General features: G+C 36.2%; 2 protein-coding genes across 3 annotated transcripts in view; both read left to right on the plus strand.

Annotated features, from left to right (window-relative positions):
• Positions 1-19061, plus strand: part of LOC101889562 (furin-like protease 2) — a 472277-nt gene that overhangs the window by 205529 nt on the left and 247687 nt on the right. The gene's annotated exons all lie outside the window — the stretch shown is intronic.
• Positions 13510-17892, plus strand: LOC131802215 (uncharacterized). Its single transcript, XM_059121950.1, has 2 exons — positions 13510-15602; positions 17646-17892. Exons 1-2 carry the CDS (start codon positions 13510-13512, stop codon positions 17890-17892), a joined length of 2340 nt encoding a protein of 779 aa, XP_058977933.1.

The following is a 19061-nucleotide window of genomic DNA, read 5'->3' on the forward strand; positions in this document are numbered from 1 at the left end:
GTTATATGAGGGATATACGATATCGTGGACCTATATAGACAGTTCTTTTACAGGCAGTAAAGTACTCAGAAGAGACTTCTTTTGTGGATTTTCAGACAATTTCATGAAAAATTTAGGTACAATCACATACCGAATATCGGGAGTGCCGTTATATGGAGACATCGTGGAACGATATAGCTCATTTTCGATCTTGGCCTGCCTGCGGACAAAAGACCGATCTCTGCAAAATTGTAGCTTCCTATCTTAATTCGTTTTGACTCTAACGTGATTACAGCAGACGGACGGACAGGTCCAAATCGCCATAGAATTTTACGCTGGTCAAGAAAATATATGCTTTGCTAGGTCTAAAATTATTATTTCGATGATTAACAAACGGAATGACGAACTTAATATACCCTCCATACTATGTGCGGTGGAGGGTATAAAAAGCCCTAGCACGAACTGTAGGAACTAATCTAAAATGTTAAGGTGGACTTTTCACTGATGAAGTAGCGGATATTTGCTAGTTGCCATATAAAATAACCACAATAAATCCCAATGCCGAATTACCCTAGAATCTCTCAAAATAAATTTACAATAAATTTTGAAACAAAAAAAAAAAAAAAATACTCCTGCAATTTAATTTGTTCTGCATCACACACTCATAAGTACTTATAAATTCCTATTATCTCCCCCATCTCTTTTAATCCAACAAATAAATAGTTAAATTTATTCCATTCGATTCTTCTTTTTTGCAAAATTCATGCGAAATATTAAAAATTTGCAAAAGTACCTAAATCCTTTTAAATCGCACAAACTATAGAAAATAATTTTCGTACAGTTAAACAATGAAACGCTTTTCCGAATAGCAGCAGTTTCCATGTTTCAACAAAGCTCGAATTATTTTTGCCTCTAAAAACTAACGGAAAAAAATTCTACGAATAAATACTTAAACTTAAACAATGGACATGCTCACATGCAAACACACTAAAATTATCCTTTGTCGTAAATAGTGTGGGTGTGTGAGTGCGTGCGTGCGTGTGTGATAGATAAGTGATCTCACACACACACATAATGTTGTTTAATGTGGCTACTGCTACTGTTGCTTTTGCAATCTTTAAATATGCAAATAGACAAACACGCCTGAACAAAGTTAGTTGGTAGCTGGTTGGTTGGTGATGCGGGTCTGGGTTTTTTTGTGGGTTTTTGTCCACCGTGTTAGTTGCTTCGGTGTATTCAATTGTAACAATTTGCATTAGAGCGCTTTACAAATGCCCATTAACTAAAAAATTCTAACTAGAATTACAGATAAAATTTTTGGAGAATGTAAAATTTGCCAAAGAGAAACAACATATTTGCCTAAAAACTTGCCATTGTCGACCACAATGCTAGGTACAGGCATGTGTAGTTAGAAATTACAAGAGATATGCAGCAAAAATCGTTATGCGAAGGTATACTGTGGTCTTACTCGGACATTTTCGGGTGGATATTATGATCTGTAGCGTACAGGGTGGGATAAAAAACTGCAACAAAGTCAAACGCCATAATTTTTACATTTTTTTGTGTTAAATTTTATTGAATGAATGCAAAAAATGTCGGAAATAGCATCAAATTTTAGAATAAGTTTTGATTTGTTCAAATTGGTCACCTTTGGCACGAATTATGGCCTTCAAACGGCCAATGAAACCGTTACACGCTGTTCGAATGTTGCTCTTAGGTATTTTGGCCCATTCCCGGCGAAGCCCTTACTTTGTTAGTGCCAACCTTGCTTTCCAAAGTACTCCAGACACAATCATCCATCGGATTGGTATCCGGAGATTTTGGTGGTCTTTGTGCGCTGGAAATGAAACGAGGAACCTCATTTTGTAACTATTCTTGGGTGGCGCGTGCCTCTGAGTGCGATGATGCCGAGTCCTGTTGGAATGTCCAAGGTATGCGTCCAAAATGTTTGCCTGCCCAAGGCTTTAATACACCCTCCCGAATATTTTCGCTATAATATTCGGCATATATTCTGATGCCACAGTCGATTAATATGAGCGGAGAGCTACCATTGGTTGTTATGGCGGCCCACACCATCACCATGGCCGGCGGTTGAATTCTGGTGGCCAACCGAAGATGCACATTTTCAGCTGACCTCTTTGGCAATTCGGCCGTTCACCACTTTCGGCCTAGCGAAGCAACTCTTTAGCTCTATTGAGTTTATTTTCTTTCTCTTGCGGTGTAAGTTCTTGCACCTTTTTGGAATTTCAATGGATTTAATCCGAGCTCATTTTTCAATATTTGCCGAATGGAATATTGCGATATGTTCAGCTCACAAGCATTTTTCGGCGAGCGCGGTTTTCGATCAAGTCGCTTCTTTACTTTTCGAACTTTTTCTACCGATTTCCGTCGATTAATACAAGTGGAGAACGACCATCGTATGATATGGCAGCCAACACCGGCGCTTGAGTTCTGCTAACCGAAGGTGCACATTTTCAGCTGATCTCTTTGGTAAGTGATCGTGTTCATTTTGTTTGTTTACAAACTGCTGGACAACGAATGTTTTCTCATCGGAGAAAACCAAATTCGGCAGTTCACCACTTTCGGCCAAGCGAAGCAACTCTTTACCACTTTTGAGTCTATTTTCCGTTTGTTGCGGTGTAAGTTCTTGCACTTTTTTGGAATTTCAATGGCTTTACCCGGAGCTCATTTTTCAATATTTGACGAATGGAATATTGCGATATGTTCAGCTCACGAGCCATCTTTCGGCCAATGCGACGCGGGTATCGATCAAGTGGCTTCTTTACTTTTCGAACCATTTCTGCTGGTGTTGCTGTTTTCTTCCGTCCACTTCCTTGACGTCGGGCAACGAGCGATGATACGAGACACAAAAGCTTTATTCACATTTAAATGGCGGAGTGCTCTAATGATAGCCACCTATGGTTATCCAGCCAAATATAAAGAAATCACACTATCACGCTTGAATTCCATCACGAATAACTTTTTTACAGGAAAATTCTCACCAAAATGCTTATGTACGCTTGTAAATAATATAATAAGCTGTCACTGGAATAATTTTAACAACTGTTGGATGAGTGGCTTAGAAATGACAGCAGTCTGAAGTTGATTGCAGTTTTTTATCTCATCCTGTATCACTTCTGCCGGTAAAAAAAAATGTTTAAGGTAGTTTCATGGAACAGGATCATGGTCTGCATCTCCAAAATAATCATCAAGGCTAACATACCATAAGGATCATAAGATGCACCCGAAAATGTCAAAAAATTACCCACAGTACCGTCCTAACTCCAATTCAATGTCTATTGATTGTGCCTAGGACATTAGAGGTTCCGTCAATCACTCAATCTGAAACTTTACGATGCTTTTTCCCAGCCCACTGTGCCAGCAGAAAATACCAACAAGTAATTCGAACGGCATACATTCTATCATCATCATATGTTTAAGGACACACCCCAAATTTCACACACACGTACTCACTCTCACACACACACATAGATAGAGTAGTGGTAGCACCCCCACACCCAGCAGTTGTGGTTGTAGGGTACCACAACGACAGCAGAAAATTTGCATAAAAATGTAGTTGACATACATGATGTGCGTGTATGTGTTATTACTACACACACACAAACACATACATGTAACCATATATAGATGTGCAAGTGTATGTGTGCCTTGTAGACTACCGGAAATGCAAATATTGTGGTTCAATTCACTTCTATGCATTTCTCCTCTGCAAAACTTTTTGGCTCTAAATCGGAAAGAAATAAAGCGTTCCATTTTAAATGCATTCCGTGCAATTGCTCCAGCATCCACTAGCAGAAGCGACACGAGATGCAACAGTAGCAACCACCCAACCAACAACCATGGCAAAATATCAACAGCAGCAACAACAAATTCTATAAAAACGAAATGAATTCAAACTGTCTGATAATTCTAGCCTTGCGAACGAAAATGTCGTTCATTCGTTCACTATTGCCTTCCACCATTGAATCGATTCCAAAATTGAATAGACACTTTGATATCAATAATGGAATAGCACATCCAACTGATGCTCTGTGGCTGCTGCCGCTGCCGTTACTCCCTATTTCTATTGTTCCATTATGACAGTTTAGTAGATAATAACTAAACAAAGTTAGAACGGAAATACGCTGCTTTAGCTGTACAGTTGACTGGTTACAGTTTTGAGGATTTCGTTTTTTTTTTTTGTGAGTCCTGTTTTCGTTGTTGCTGCTTTGTTTAGTTGGAATAGGGCAAAATGATTATTGCACTATTTATTCCATTTGATTTTGGGGCAACATATGAAGGAATATTTAAATTTTCGATGGGAGGCAATGAAAGGGATAACATTTTGTAATACTTTTATGTAGATTGCATATATGGAAGATTTTAGCGGAAAGTGATTCTTAATTTATTTCTTAATTTGTACACTAAGCTTAAAAATATTGAAAATAAGAAACAACTAATTTCAACTTCTTTATTTTCAGGTACGTTTCAAAATTTTGCACATATTTTTGATGTTTGGTGAGTTTTTTTCTTATCGCAATTTCAATTTATTTATATAAACTTAAGGCAAAATAGTTTTGAAAATTTTAGTGAAAACTAGTATTTGGAAACGTCTTCAGCAAAATTATGTATATATCAAAATTATTTTTTTGTATTGAGAATCTTTACTTAAAATCTGTCAGAAATCGTGTAAGGGTTACAATGGCAGCACAGTGATTGTGAATAATTTTTTTTAAATTTGGAAGATTTACTGAAGATTTTGAAAATGTAAAGATGGTTCAACATTTTTTTGTGGGAGTATAAGATTTAATCTTCCTTTCAGTTAAGAACCATCAAACTTGCGCTAATGATTTATCAGAAATTCAAGGTTTATTTTTAATTATTTAATTTAATTATTTAATTTGGAAAATTTTAACCATTTCACAAAAACTTTAACAGATATAAGTTAATGTTCATTTTATAAGGATAACGGTGTTGATTTAAAAAAAAATTCAAGGCGTTGGATTATTAAAGATTGTTCAGATTCTGAAAAGGTCTCCAAGCTCTTTCAAGGGCCTAAGGCATGGATTTAGGAGATATTCCAGACTTTATCAAGTCCCATAGATGAGGATTTTTTAAAGATTTTTTCCAGCCTCTTTCGAGGGCTCTTAAGGCCCTCGAAGGACCTAAAGATTGTTTGTTAAGATCTTTTGCTGGCTCTAAGCTGTGGAGTTTTTAAGAATTTTTCTTCAATCAAAGACTTGGATTTTTTAAGAACTTTTTCAAAGACCTGCATTTTCAGGGAATTTTTAACGGTTCAAAGGCGTAGAGTTCCTAAAGATTTTTTTCAGGATCAAATGGTTTGATGTTTATACAATTTTTTCCGACCCAAAGACATGTATTTTCAAGGAATTCTTTCAGGTTTGTAGGCATTCATTTTTAAAGAATTTTACCAGCCTCAAAGTGTTGAGTTTTTCAAGAATTTTTGAATGTTCGTAGTCGTCTATTTTTTAAGGAATTTTTAGCGGTTTAACGACGTACATTTTTCAAGAACTTTTGCAGGCTTATGAGCATGGATTTTTAAAATAAAATTTTATAGGCTCAAAAACGTAAAATTTTTAAGAATTTTTCCACGATTGATATTAAAGAATTTTTTTCGACTTAAAGTCCTGTATTTTAAAAGAATTTTACCAGCCTCAAAGGGACTTAAACAATTTTTGGAAGCTCATAGCTGTAGATTTTAGAGAATTTTTGCTGTTTCAAAGCCGTACATATTTGTTATTGGCCCAAAGTCCTAGATATGTAAAGAGTTTTTGCTGGTTCAAAGGCGTAAACATATTTCAAAGCTTAAAGAGGGGCATTATTCCAGGTTCCAAATCGCAGATGTTATAACATTTTTCCAAGCTCAATGGCGTGGATTATTAAAGAATATTTCGGGGCTTAATCAGGAAAGTTCTTTAATAAAAAAAACTAAAACTAAAAAAAAAAAACTTCAGGATGTCTATTCTGGATTTCTTTGATATATTTTTCATAAAAAATCCACAATCATTGCTCAGATTTTTTTTTTTTTTTTTTTGAAAAATTCACGATCTTTTTTTCCAGATGTTTTCAAAAATACCTTTTTGCAAAGTGTGCGATTTTTTGATTCGCTTGGTTTTATTGCAGGACATATACTCGGGAGGTTCTTGGAACATTTTCATAAAAAGTCCAAATATTTTGGTGAGAAAATCTTTGAAGAAATCCTTAAAAAATTTCACTTTTTTGTCGACACATCCTTAAAAATATTTTTTATAGATTGTTATGGATTTTTTCCCTGCCTAAAAGCATTGAGTTTTAAATCCGCAGTTTTTTTCAGAAAACCGTGGAAAGAATCGATAAACGAACTTTGATTTTTTGTCGAGATGTTCCAGAAAATAATTTATAAAAATTCCACATTTTTTTGGTGGTCCCCATTTTTTTCCATCTACTTTTTTTTGTAGAAAAATATTTGTAAAAAAAATAATTTTTAAAACACTCTATTTTTTGCAAGGAGGTCCCTGGATAGCATTTCTTATAACATTAAAAAAATGATTTAAAATTCATAATTGTTGGCCAGGATATCCTTTTAGCAATTATGTTTAAACATGCCGATTTTTGTTAGGAGATTCTTGAAAAAAATATATTTAAAAAATTTCCAGAATTTTGTCAAGGGTTCCTTAAAAAATATTTTTGCGAATCCATGATTTTATGTCAAAAAGTCCTGAAAGAATTATCTTCAAAAATCCTTGGTCTTGGAGGTCCTTGAAAAACATATCTTAAAAATCTTTTATTTCAGAAATTCACGATTTTTAATATGGAATTCCTTGAAAAAATTATAGTTAAAAAAATGTTTGATCCTTGCCATTATCTGATCTGATTAGGTACTCCTGATTAGGAAATCCTTAAAAATATATTTAAAAATTTGTTACCAGGAGTCCCTGAAAAACAATTAAATAGATGCCTGGATAATCAGAAATATTCTTAGAAAATACACGATTTTTGATCACGAGATCTTCAAAAAATTAAAATTCTGCGATTTTCTGACAGATGGACGCTCAAAACTTTTTCTAAAAAAATTAAGTTATTTCGCCAGGAGGTCTTAAAAAATATCTTTATAAAACACGATTTTAGCTTATTTAGAATTATTTATTATTTAGAATCATTGAGAAAATATTCTTAAAAAATTAAATATTTATGGTTCAGAAAGATTTTGTCAGTAAACTCCTTTTAAAATACTACATTTATGTCCTTGATAAAAAAAATAGAAAACCAACAGATTTCGGTCACGTTTTTTAAGAAGTCCTTACGAAATGAAAAAAATAAAAATCTACCAATTTTACGATATGAATGCAGCTTTCTTGCCAGGAAATTCTTAAAAGTGTTTTAGAAATTAGTGATGTATAACCGAGAAGTTCTTAAAAAATCCATAAATTTGCGGCAGGAAATCCTAATCCTAAATTCAAAATTTCGCTTTCACATTGTGGGAGTTACCTGAAAAAGTGGACACAGATTTTCCACCTCCATACTTGAGTTAGTTTTATTGGTATTCATGGCATTTGACAGTTTACGGGGATAGTATCGGATGAGAGATGAATCTCATCTTCACCCAAAATTTTAACATATTGACGGAAATATTGGGTTGTTATATAAACTCGGACACTGGATTATTACTGTGGTCTTCCATTCCTTCCATTAAATTTTCATGATTCCAAGTAATCATTTTTTTTACTAGTCTCATAACTTTATTTGTGGTCTGTGTGCGCCACACCGCATAATAATCCTTGAACTATAGACTCTTACTTGCATTGAATTGGCTTCAACATAATATTTGTACATAAAAAAATCTCAAAAACCCCAAAGAGTGCAAAAAAAAAAAAAAAACAAAACTAAGTTAACTACCCATAATCGCTTGTTAATTTGGCTACTCATAAAACTTGTCGACATACATATTTAGGTATGTGTGTGTGTGTACTTGTGTTCATTTCTATAGCAACGGGCATTGTTACAGTGGCTATAGCTTATTTTTATTCTCTTTTTTTTTTTTTTTCTATATTTCCAACATCTACCGGTGACTTTTGACCACCACCACCATGAATTGGCGTTGGCCATGTAGCGGCTGTGATGATGTTGCCGATGGTTAGTGGCTTTTGAACGATGCAGTTGTTTTTACACACAACAGATTGAGTGATACTAGAATTGGTGTTGGGGAGCTATAGTTGGTAGAAAGAAAAAAAAAACAGAAAAACTGCACAAAATATTGTTTATAAATAGAGTTGGCAGCAGCGATTTAAGTGTTTTTGTGAGTGTGTGTCTGTGGGTATCCCAATTTTTAAAACCTCAATTACCACATAAATAACCGTAATCCGCTAATGTCAAAAACAAAAGTAAGTCTCTTTTTTGTGAACTAGTCGATGTGTCTGTCTGTCTGCCAGACAGTCAGTTAGTCATGCAATGCAACTAAATACGCTGGTCATACCTTTCCATTATGGCCGATTAGTTGATGGTGGGTAACCAAGTCAACATCTCGCAGCAGTTCTTTGTCTTTTGAGGTAGGGTTATAAAAATCGCCTTATAATTGTTTTAAGGAAATTCCAGGAATCAAATAACAGTAATAAAGTAAAATAACAGTAATAAAGTAAAGGATATATGTTATTGATCAGCATAAAATTCTTTGTCGATTTAGCGATGTCCGTCCGTCTGTGGAAATCACTTTAGCTTCCGAACGAATTGAAGTAGATTGATAAAATTTTACTCAAATGTATACTATGTCTCCAGGACTTTTGGTATTGAAAATGGGCGATGTAGGTCCACGTTTTGGTATAGCCCCCATATAACGGAACCTCCCGATATACGGTATTTTTATGATTTTAGCGACATAATTCACCGGAATTCTTTCAAATTTGGTATATGATGTTCATAGTGGATACTACAGCCTATGACAGAAAATTGTCTGTGCAGGTCCACGTCTTCGTATAGCCCCCATATAACGGTACCTCCCGATATTCGGTACTCTGTTGATTTTAGCGACATTATTCACCGGAATTCTTTCAAATTTGGTATTTGAAGTTCGTAGCAGATACTACAGCCTATGACAGAAAATTGTCTTTACAGGTCCACGTCTTCGTATAGCCCCCATATAACTATACCTCCCGATATTCGGTATTTTCGTGATTTTAGCGACATTATTCACCGGAATTCTTTCAAATTTGGTATTTGATGATCGTAATGGATGCTACAGCCTATGATAGGAGATTGTCTGTGCAGGTCCACGTCTTCGTATAACCCCCATATAACGGTACCTCCCGATATTCGGTATTTTGATGATTTTTGCGATAATATTCACAGGAATTCTTTCAAATGTGGTACATGAGGTTCGTAGTTGATACTACAGCCTATGGCAGAAAATTGTCTGTGCAGGTCCACGTCTTCGTATAGCCCCCCTATAACGATATCTCCCGATATTCGGTATTTTGATGATTTTAGCGACATTATTCACCGGAATTGTTTCAAATTTGGTATTTGAAGTTCGTAATGAACGCTACAGCCTATGACAGAAAATTGCCTGTGCTGGTCCACGTCTTCGTATAGCCCTCATATAACTGTACCTCTCGATATTCGGTACTCTGTTGATTTTAGCGACATTATTCACCGGAATCCTTTCAAATTTGGTATAAGAGGTTCGTAGTGGATACTACAGCCTATGACAGAAAATTGTCTGTGCAGGTCCACGTCTTCGTATAGCCCCTATATAACGGTACCTCCCGATATTCGGTATTTTGATGATTTTAGCTACATTATTCACCTTTTTTGTTAAGTTCCGAATTTGAATATTGTAATGGCTTATGACAAAAGTTACCTATGCAGGTCCATGTCATCGTATAGACCCTAATGTAACAGCTACATTCGGTATTTTCAAGATTTTAACAGAATTTTAATTGCTTTTCAGAATTGCCAAATTCGTTCTAAATGGTGGAGGGCATTCAAAGTTCGGCCCGGCCGAATTTACAGCTTTTTTACTTGTTATTCTCAAACCTACCATATTCAAAACCACTTCGATAATTCATTCTTACTTCCCAACCTTGACTGTCACACCAACTTTCAAGTTTTTATCTTTATCCATTCAAATAATACCAAATAGTACCATTTTAGACGTTTAATAGCATTTTAGAACTTTTCGTTACCTTTTCAAGTTTCAATTTTCAAATATCTATCCTGCACTCCATTAGTGAATATTATTCCAAATGTCTTTTTGACCAATATAAAGTATTAAATCCTTAGAACATTTCAGTACATTTCGTAACCTTTCAGTGCGAAAATCCAGCCCTATCACAGGCCTACGCACCACGACGCACCCTCGTGCAAAATTTCATGGTTCTAGCTTCAAATGTTTCGTCTATAAATGAGTATGAGTAGTGAGTGGTCGTTGATGTTCGGTCAGTCAGTCAGATATATCACTACTCATTTATAGAGATAGCTTTTTGCCAATTTCGTATCCGTGCAAGGAAAAAATAAAAAACTGGCCCACCTCACAAACAACTGCAAAAATGGCTCTCATTCAAAAAAAAAAAAAAAAAAAAAATAAAAAAAATAATAGCTCCCATTCCTCCACCCTATATATTTGAAAAGTGAATGGCCAACGTTTTGCGAGCATTTATATTTGCTTTAGCATTTGTACTAAGTACGATTTAACTTATATTACAATTGCTCCAGTATTGAGTTCAAATAAATATGTGCCATTATTGAATTACACTTATACACTTGGCGACAGGCAGCCAGCCAGCCAGCCGGTCAGTCTCTATACTTGAAGTTTGATTGTGTACTATGGGGTAGTTCAAATAATTGTTGGTCAAAGAAGATTTGAATGGCTTAGATGTAATTGCCATAGAAAAATATAAGGGAGCTGGCTTATATAAAGCACAGCTGTTAAAATACAAGTATCAATTTGATCCGCACATATTTACCATATGTCTTTGGCATCGTAAATGTATGTCAATTATATGTCATGAACCTACACTTCTTTTTCGTTTTGCAACTATTGATCATATTGTCCAACATAACTTCGCATTGTGGTCTTTCATTGTTTCTTATTTTTATAAAGCTATTATTTTGAATTGTTACCGCTGTCCTTTCAAAACCAGGGGCGTAGATAGTTTTGGGAATGAATTTGTATAACAATAGCCACCGAAATATTTCTAAATATTTTGGTGGCAATGTGAGGTACCCCTTTGAAATATCAAAACTACGCCACTGCTTAAATTCGCTTGGTCTATTTTAGTTTATCTCACTTAAATTTGTCTTTAACTGTGGCATTTGCTATTACTTTATTTATTTTTATATTGTCTTTATTGCATAACTTTTTACTAGCACTCCTTTTTTATATCGGCTTGCCGATACCAGTTTCCTTGATAACCATTTTAGATTGTGGGTTGTAATGCTGCATTGTTTTACTGCAACTCCAATAAATTGAGAATATTTATATAAGTTGAATTGTTACTGTTAAATCACTCAAATGATTTTTTAATATTATTTAAATTTGATTTGTTGCTAAAAGAGCATTTTTGAAAACATAACATTATTTAAATTAATTATTTTCAGTACTTAATATTTTAACGCTACAAGAGCCACCTTAATGTCATTTTTTCTGTTTTCCCTTTTCTATTATTTACTTTGAATTCGCCCTAAAGAGAATCCATCATAACTAGCATTGTTATTGTAAATATGGATGAGCAGTCAGACGATCAAGTGATAGGCAGAGAACGCACATACGTACAAACATACATACATACGTTGAGTGCATCATATCTGTTTATGTTATTGCTCTGCCTCTGCTGATCGCTCTGCTGCTATTCAATGCAAAAAATATTGTCCCGCTATTCCTTTGGTTGTTAAACCAGAATAGAAAAGAAATAAAACATTCTTATTTGAAACAACTAAAGAGTGAAGAAGTGTTTTAATTTGGTGACGGGCTAGAGGCAAACAAAAAAGTAAAAAATATCCCAACACAGTGGTTGAGTAAAAATTGCAAATTAATTTTGGAGAAATTAAATTTGATTGTCTTGATGGAACAAATTGCATAAATATTAAGCAAAAAGTGGAACTAAAGGAAGACGAGAATTTTGGCGTGTCTCAACAGAGAAACAACATATTTGGATAAATTGCTCTTCCAGGAGAAAGAACTTGCTCAGGGAATTCTACTTGCTGTTGGATAACCGTGGTCAGATTAAAGGTGGAGAGGTGTATTAAAACACTTTTGTCGTAAGTGGCCCTATAGACAACACAATTGCCCAGAGTAAGTCAATTTACATACTCAAGTCGAACCCTTGAGTTAGGAGTGTGTTTAATTACATATGAAACATATTCCGGGGTTGTCAAAATAGGCAATCCTCAAACATTGGCGACCGTGACAGGACACTTGTGTCTTTTTAACCTGCAATTTTTGCTCCATATTACCCAAGTGCATTTGGATTTTGTTTGCCCGCCTTTTTACTGTCAGCCATTACTCCGTCATTTTGCGAAAGAATCGAAGCCATTTTTATAAGCGATAAGGAATATTGCTGAATTGAAAATTTAGAGTGAGACAGCATTCTCGCCTACTTTTCATCTAATTTTTTGGTGCCATTTTTAAAACTATCGTTGCTCAAGTGGCTGAAGCTGAAAATTAGACTGAGACGGCATTCTCATAAACCGGCTTCTTTTTCTTGCGCAACATAATCCTATCATCGGTAAACAACGGAAAACATTTTTACACAAATTTATAATAAATTATAATTCCAAATGACTGATGAACAAGTCCAAGGTTCCCAAAGGGACACAACCATTGAGGAATTGAAACAACAACGTGGCTCGTCAAAGGGGAGTATGACCCGAATTAAAAATATAATTGAATCCAACACTTCATTGTCTCATACAGAACTTGAGTGTCGGTTGGGAATTGTAGAATCCCACTACAAGCAAGCTTCTTACTACCAAAGTCAGATAGAAAGATTGTCTCCCAGAGATAATGGAAGAGCCGAAATTGAGGAACTATATGTTTCAATTAAAACTAAAATTCTTACTCAAATTGGGCAAGATAGACGTCCTAGTGTAACTGATCAATCTTTTGTGTTGCCTCATGTCCCATCTAATAGATTACCCAGCTTAAAATTACCCAAGTTTGACGGGAAATATCTGGAATATAAGAACTTTATAAATACGTTTAACAATTTGGTCCACAATGACCCAAATATTTCTACTTCGGAAAAATTCAACCACTTACTCTCGTGTCTTAGTGGGGAAGCGCTTGCAACCATAAAGTCATTCCAAGTCACTGATGAAAATTATTCTAGTGCCCTTAAAAGATTGAAGGAGCGGTACGATAATGACACACTAATCTTTCTTGAAAATGTGACATCAATGTTTGAACTTCCGAAGTCCAATAAACCTGTTCCAAAGCAATTGAGAAATATTGTGGATACAATTTCTGCTCTCTATAGCTCTTTGAAATCCCTTGGCTCCTTTGAACAAATTTGTGATGCCTTCATAATTCATCTCGCAATGAGCAAGGTTGATTCTGAAACCAAACAACGATGGGATGAATACATCGATTACTCTAAATTACCCTCTTGGACTGAATGTTGCTCCATGTTGGACAAGCGTTGTCAGCAATTGGACGCACAGTGCCGACGGTCTTCAAAACAGCATAACCCTACCATAACAACAAATTACTCACATAGTAATAATCAAAAACAACATTCATTCGTAACAAAAAATGTGGCTCAAGATTTTGTGTGCAGTCATTGCTCCAAATCGGGTCATATGATATCAACTTGTCAGCGGTTCATCGTTCTTACTCCTAATCAACGAATTGAACAAGCTAAGCAACAAAAACTTTGCCTCAACTGTTTATCAAAAGGGCATGGTTACATACAATGCCCCTCAAAATATTCATGTAGATTTTGTAAACAACGTCATCACTCGCTTCTTCATAAGCAATTAGAACCAACCTGTCCCCAGAAAGAAGAAGAACCGTCATCATCATCTGCTGCTACACATAGCACCTTTCAAAACAAACCCAGTCCCCAAGTGAGTGCTGTTATTCTTGCTACTGCATTAGTATTGGTTCGTGACTCAGAGGGAAAATATCAATTGGGCCGTGCTCTGCTTGACTCTTGCTCTCAAGTTAACTTCATAAGTGAGACATTATGCAAATCTCTTAATCTCAAGAAATGCACAAATTCAACAGATGTCTCTGGAGTTGGCTCTTCGAAGTTGAGAGTCACTCATAAAACACAAACGACAATAAGATCTCGTCTTAATAACTTCAATATGTCATTAGAGTTCCTGGTTTCTCGCAATATAACTGGTTATCATCCTGATGAGAATCTTTCCGTTAATGATTTCAATTTGCCCTCCAACATAGAGCTAGCTGATCCAGAATTTCATCGTCGACGAGGAATCGATATTTTACTCGGAGCAGAATCATTCTTTTCGCTCTTATCCGTTGGTCAAATTAAACTTGGAGAAAATTTGCCCACTTTACAAAAAACTCTCTTGGGATGGATTGTCTCTGGAAAGTATACAAGTCAAACGGCAATATCATCACAAAGGTCTACTTACTCCATTGTACAACACAAAGATATTTTCCAAGAGATAAATAAAAATATTGAAATGCTATGGAAAATTGACGTCGTTGAAAGCAAATACCAAAATATGTCCCGAGAACAAAAAGTATGTGAAGACCATTTTGTGAAAAATGTATCAGTTCAATCGGATGGACGCTTAATGGTGAGATTACCCTTTAAAGGTGACCCAAATGTGCTTGGCGATTCACGAGACATTGCCCTGCGTCGTTTCTTTTCCATAGAGAGAAAATTGAACAAAAACCCTGAATTAAAAGAGGATTACTCACAATTTCTTAAAGAATATGAGGAATTGGGCCATATGTCTCAGGTGGACGACACTAATATTTCAGTTCCCAACTATTACATACCACATCACTGTGTTCTTCGCCCCAGCAGTGTGTCGACCAAGTTGCGTGTTGTTTTCGACGCATCATGTCGAACCTCTTCACAAACATCCCTGAATGAAATTATGATGGTGGGTCCAACAATCCAGAACAATTTATTAATTACTCTGCTTCGTTTCAGGTGTCATCGTTACGGAATGACAGCTGATATCGTCAAAATGTATCGTCAGGTTTTGGTTCACCCTGAGGATAGACAACTTCAGCTTATACTGTGGAGAGATGACTCCACCAAACCGATAAAAACATTTGCCCTCAACACCGTTACATACGGGACAGCTTCGGCACCATATCTCGCAATTCGAAGCCTACATTATGCCGCAGAACGTTTTCCCAACCCATACGAAGTAGGAAAAGGCATAATCATGAATGATTTTTATGTCGACGATATGGTTACTGGAGCGGATGACCTTGTATCTTTAAAACGCATTAAGAACGAAGTCACCGAAATTTTATCTTACTCGAAATTTTCACTCTCGAAATGGCATAGCAATTACCCAGGTTATGTCTCAAGTGAAGATGAAGTAAAGAAAATGAAGCTAAATGATGACGTCACAAGTACTTTGGGTATGACATGGCACTCAGATAATGACACATTCCATTTTGAGTTTCGCCCATCCAAAACGTATGCACATAATACGAAAAGAAACATTCTTTCCCTGACGTCGACGCTCTTTGACCCAATGGGTTTAATAAGCCCTCTCATCATTAGGTCAAAAATATTGCTCCAACATCTTTGGATCATAAAATGTGATTGGGATGAATCAGTTCCTCAAGAAATTGAATCAGCTTGGGAATCCATCATGGCTGATTACAGTAAATTGTCTCAAGTACAGATTCCTCGATACATTCGACTACCAAATTCAACTAACATAGAGGTCCATGGATTTGGAGATGCTTCAATAAAGGCATATGGTTGCTGTTTATATCTTCGCTGTGAAGATTCTTTGGGAAACATAGCAGTAAATTTAATCGCATCAAAGTCAAGAGTTGCGCCTTTGAAAACGAGAACGGTGCCTCGATTAGAGTTGTGTGCTGCTCATTTACTCGCAACCTTCTGGAGCCAATTAAAGCAATATTTTAAATTCCCGATTTCTCAAATCTACTTTTGGTCGGATTCTCAGATTACTCTTCATTGGATTAAGTCCCACTCTTCAACCTTGTCTACTTTTGTGGGTAACAGAGTAGCTGAGATTCAAGAAACTTGCCCTGATGTCCTATGGCAATATGTTCCTACTGAACTCAATCCCGCTGATTTAGTATCCAGAGGTTGTTCTGTTTCCGATATACTGGTTTCGCCTTGGTTCGTAGGCCCTTCCTTCCTTATGGGTCCATCTTTCAATTGGCCAAATTATTCTGCCCCAAGTCTAAGCGAAGCGGACATGCATATTGAAAGACGAAAAATTACATTGATAACAAAAAAGGAGGACTTACCCTATATCCTAAAAGCAGTCCATAAATTCAGTAACTATTTAAAACGTCTCAGAATATTCTCATATATATTTCGAATTCGTTCAAGAAAATCGCTCCACTTGCCCTCTATATCTCCAGATGAGTTGACACATTCTCTCCATAGGATAGTCTGGTGCATTCAACAACATTATTTTTCGGAGGAATTCCTTGAAATATCAAAACATGGATTTGTCTCTAGTCAGCTGTCATCATTGGCTCCATTTATAGAAGATGTCTCTGGAGTGCAATTAATAAGAGTTGGCGGCCGATTATTAAATGCCGAGCTTACACCAGAGATGAAGTTTCCTTTGCTCCTGCCCAAAACCGATCCCTTCGTAAAAATCATGGTGATCTACATTCATCGCTCTAATTACCATGCTGGTCCAAGAGCCTTAGTATCTTTGGTTCAGCAGCAATTTTGGATTGTCAATTGTCGGTCTTTGGCCCGAAAGGTGGTTCATCAGTGCATACATTGCACAAGATACAAACCGAAATTACTCACTCAGGTAATGGGCAACTTACCCAAGGATCGAGTTACCGGTTTCCGCCCATTTGATATTGTTGGAGTTGATTTTGCTGGTCCCATACCAACGTATCTCAGGATTCGAGGGAAAGCTCCATCAAAATCCTACATTGCTGTCTTCGTTTGTTTCGCATCAAAGGCAGTACACATAGAAGCGGTATCCGACTTGTCCAGCGAGGCCTTCATAGCAGCATTAAAACGGTTTGCTGGCCGCAGAGGTGAACCGTCAAGAATTTATTGCGATAACGCTACCAATTTTGTGGGAGCAGAGAGGAAATTGAGTGATTTTCATAAATTTTTCCACCTCGACAAAAATAAGGAAGCAGTTGCTCATTATTCATCTGCGAAGTTCATAGAATTTTCCTTCATTCCTCCCAGAGCTCCTCATTTTGGTGGACTATGGGAAGCTGCTGTGAAATCAGCTAAAGGCCACTTGCTCAGAACGCTCCCTAGTGCTCGTCTTACATTTGAAGAGCTATGCACAGCCCTTGTTGAAATAGAGGCAATTTTAAATTCCCGTCCTATCTGCCAGATATCCACAGATCCCAACGACTTAGAAGCGCTTACTCCAGGGCATTTACTCATTGGTTGCCCGTTGCAGTGTATTCCAGAGAAGATAAAATACGACTCTGACATTTCTCATCTACAACAGTGGCAACGAATCTCAGCCATAAAGTCTCATTTCTGGAGCAGGTGGCACACAGAATACTTGGCTCAGTTACAAAATCGTTATCGCTGGAAAAACCCACAACAAAATCTTCAAGTCAACGATATGGTGCTCATACACGAAGACAATGTTCCCCCCATGAAATGGGCCATCGGTCGTGTTACCAAACTTATTCCAGGAGCAGACGGTTTTGTTCGAGTGGCAGAAGTCAAGACATCACAAACTACATTAAAGCGTCCCGTGGCAAAGTTAGCCGTACTTCCTAAAGAATAAAGTTTGATTGAAACCAGGGTTTCAATGGGGCCCGGGATGTTAAATCACTCAAATGATTTTTTAATATTATTTAAATTTGATTTGTTGCTAAAAGAGCATTTTTGAAAACATAACATTATTTAAATTAAGTATTTTCAGTACTTAATATTTTAACGCTAAGAGCCACCTTAATGTCATTTTTTCTGTTTTCCCTTTTCTATTATTTACTTTGAATTCGCCCTAAAGAGAATCCATCATAACTAGCATTGTTATTGTAAATATGGATGAGCAGTCAGACGATCAAGTGATAGGCAGAGAACGCACATACGTACAAACATACATACATACGTTGAGTGCATCATATCTGTTTATGTTATTGCTCTGCCTCTGCTGATCGCTCTGCTGCTATTCAATGCAAAAAATATTGTCCCGCTATTCCTTTGGTTGTTAAACCAGAATAGAAAAGAAATAAAACATTCTTATTTGAAACAACTAAAGAGTGAAGAAGTGTTTTAATTTGGTGACGGGCTAGAGGCAAACAAAAAAGTAAAAAATATCCCAACACAGTGGTTGAGTAAAAATTGCAAATTAATTTTGGAGAAATTAAATTTGATTGTCTTGATGGAACAAATTGCATAAATATTAAGCAAAAAGTGGAACTAAAGGAAGACGAGAATTTTGGCGTGTCTCAACAGAGAAACAACATATTTGGATAAATTGCTCTTCCAGGAGAAAGAACTTGCTCAGGGAATTCTACTTGCTGTTGGATAACCGTGGTCAGATTAAAGGTGGAGAGGTGTATTAAAACACTTTTGTCGTAAGTGGCCCTATAGACAACACAATTGCCCAGAGTAAGTCAATTTACATACTCAAGTCGAACCCTTGAGTTAGGAGTGTGTTTAATTACATATGAAACATATTCCGGGGTTGTCAAAATAGGCAATCCTCAAACAGTTACATTAACAATTTGACATATTTCTTAGACAATGAGCTATCAAATATGGTGAATTGTTAACAGAAAGGAGAGAAAATATAAATACTTATATACCCTCAACATGAATACAGGGTGAGATGAAAAAACTGCAACCAACTTCAGACTGCTGTCATTTCCAAGCCACTCGTCCTTCAGCTGTTAAAATTATTCCAGTGATAGCGCATTGCCAAAAAATGGCTCGTGAACTGAACATATC

This window comes from Musca domestica, unplaced genomic scaffold (assembly GCF_030504385.1).
Source record: "Musca domestica strain aabys unplaced genomic scaffold, Musca_domestica.polishedcontigs.V.1.1 2, whole genome shotgun sequence".
Taxonomy (NCBI): domain Eukaryota; kingdom Metazoa; phylum Arthropoda; class Insecta; order Diptera; family Muscidae; genus Musca; species Musca domestica.

Excerpts from the sequence above, each read along its gene's own strand:
- LOC131802215 (XM_059121950.1), top strand. The coding sequence starts at position 13,510 with ATGAGCAAGGTTGATTCTGAAACCAAACAACGATGGGATGAATACATC. Across the intron at positions 15,603-17,645 it reads GAGTTTCGCCCATCCAAAAC|GTGGCACACAGAATACTTGG; the intron begins GTATGCACATAA and ends TTTCTGGAGCAG.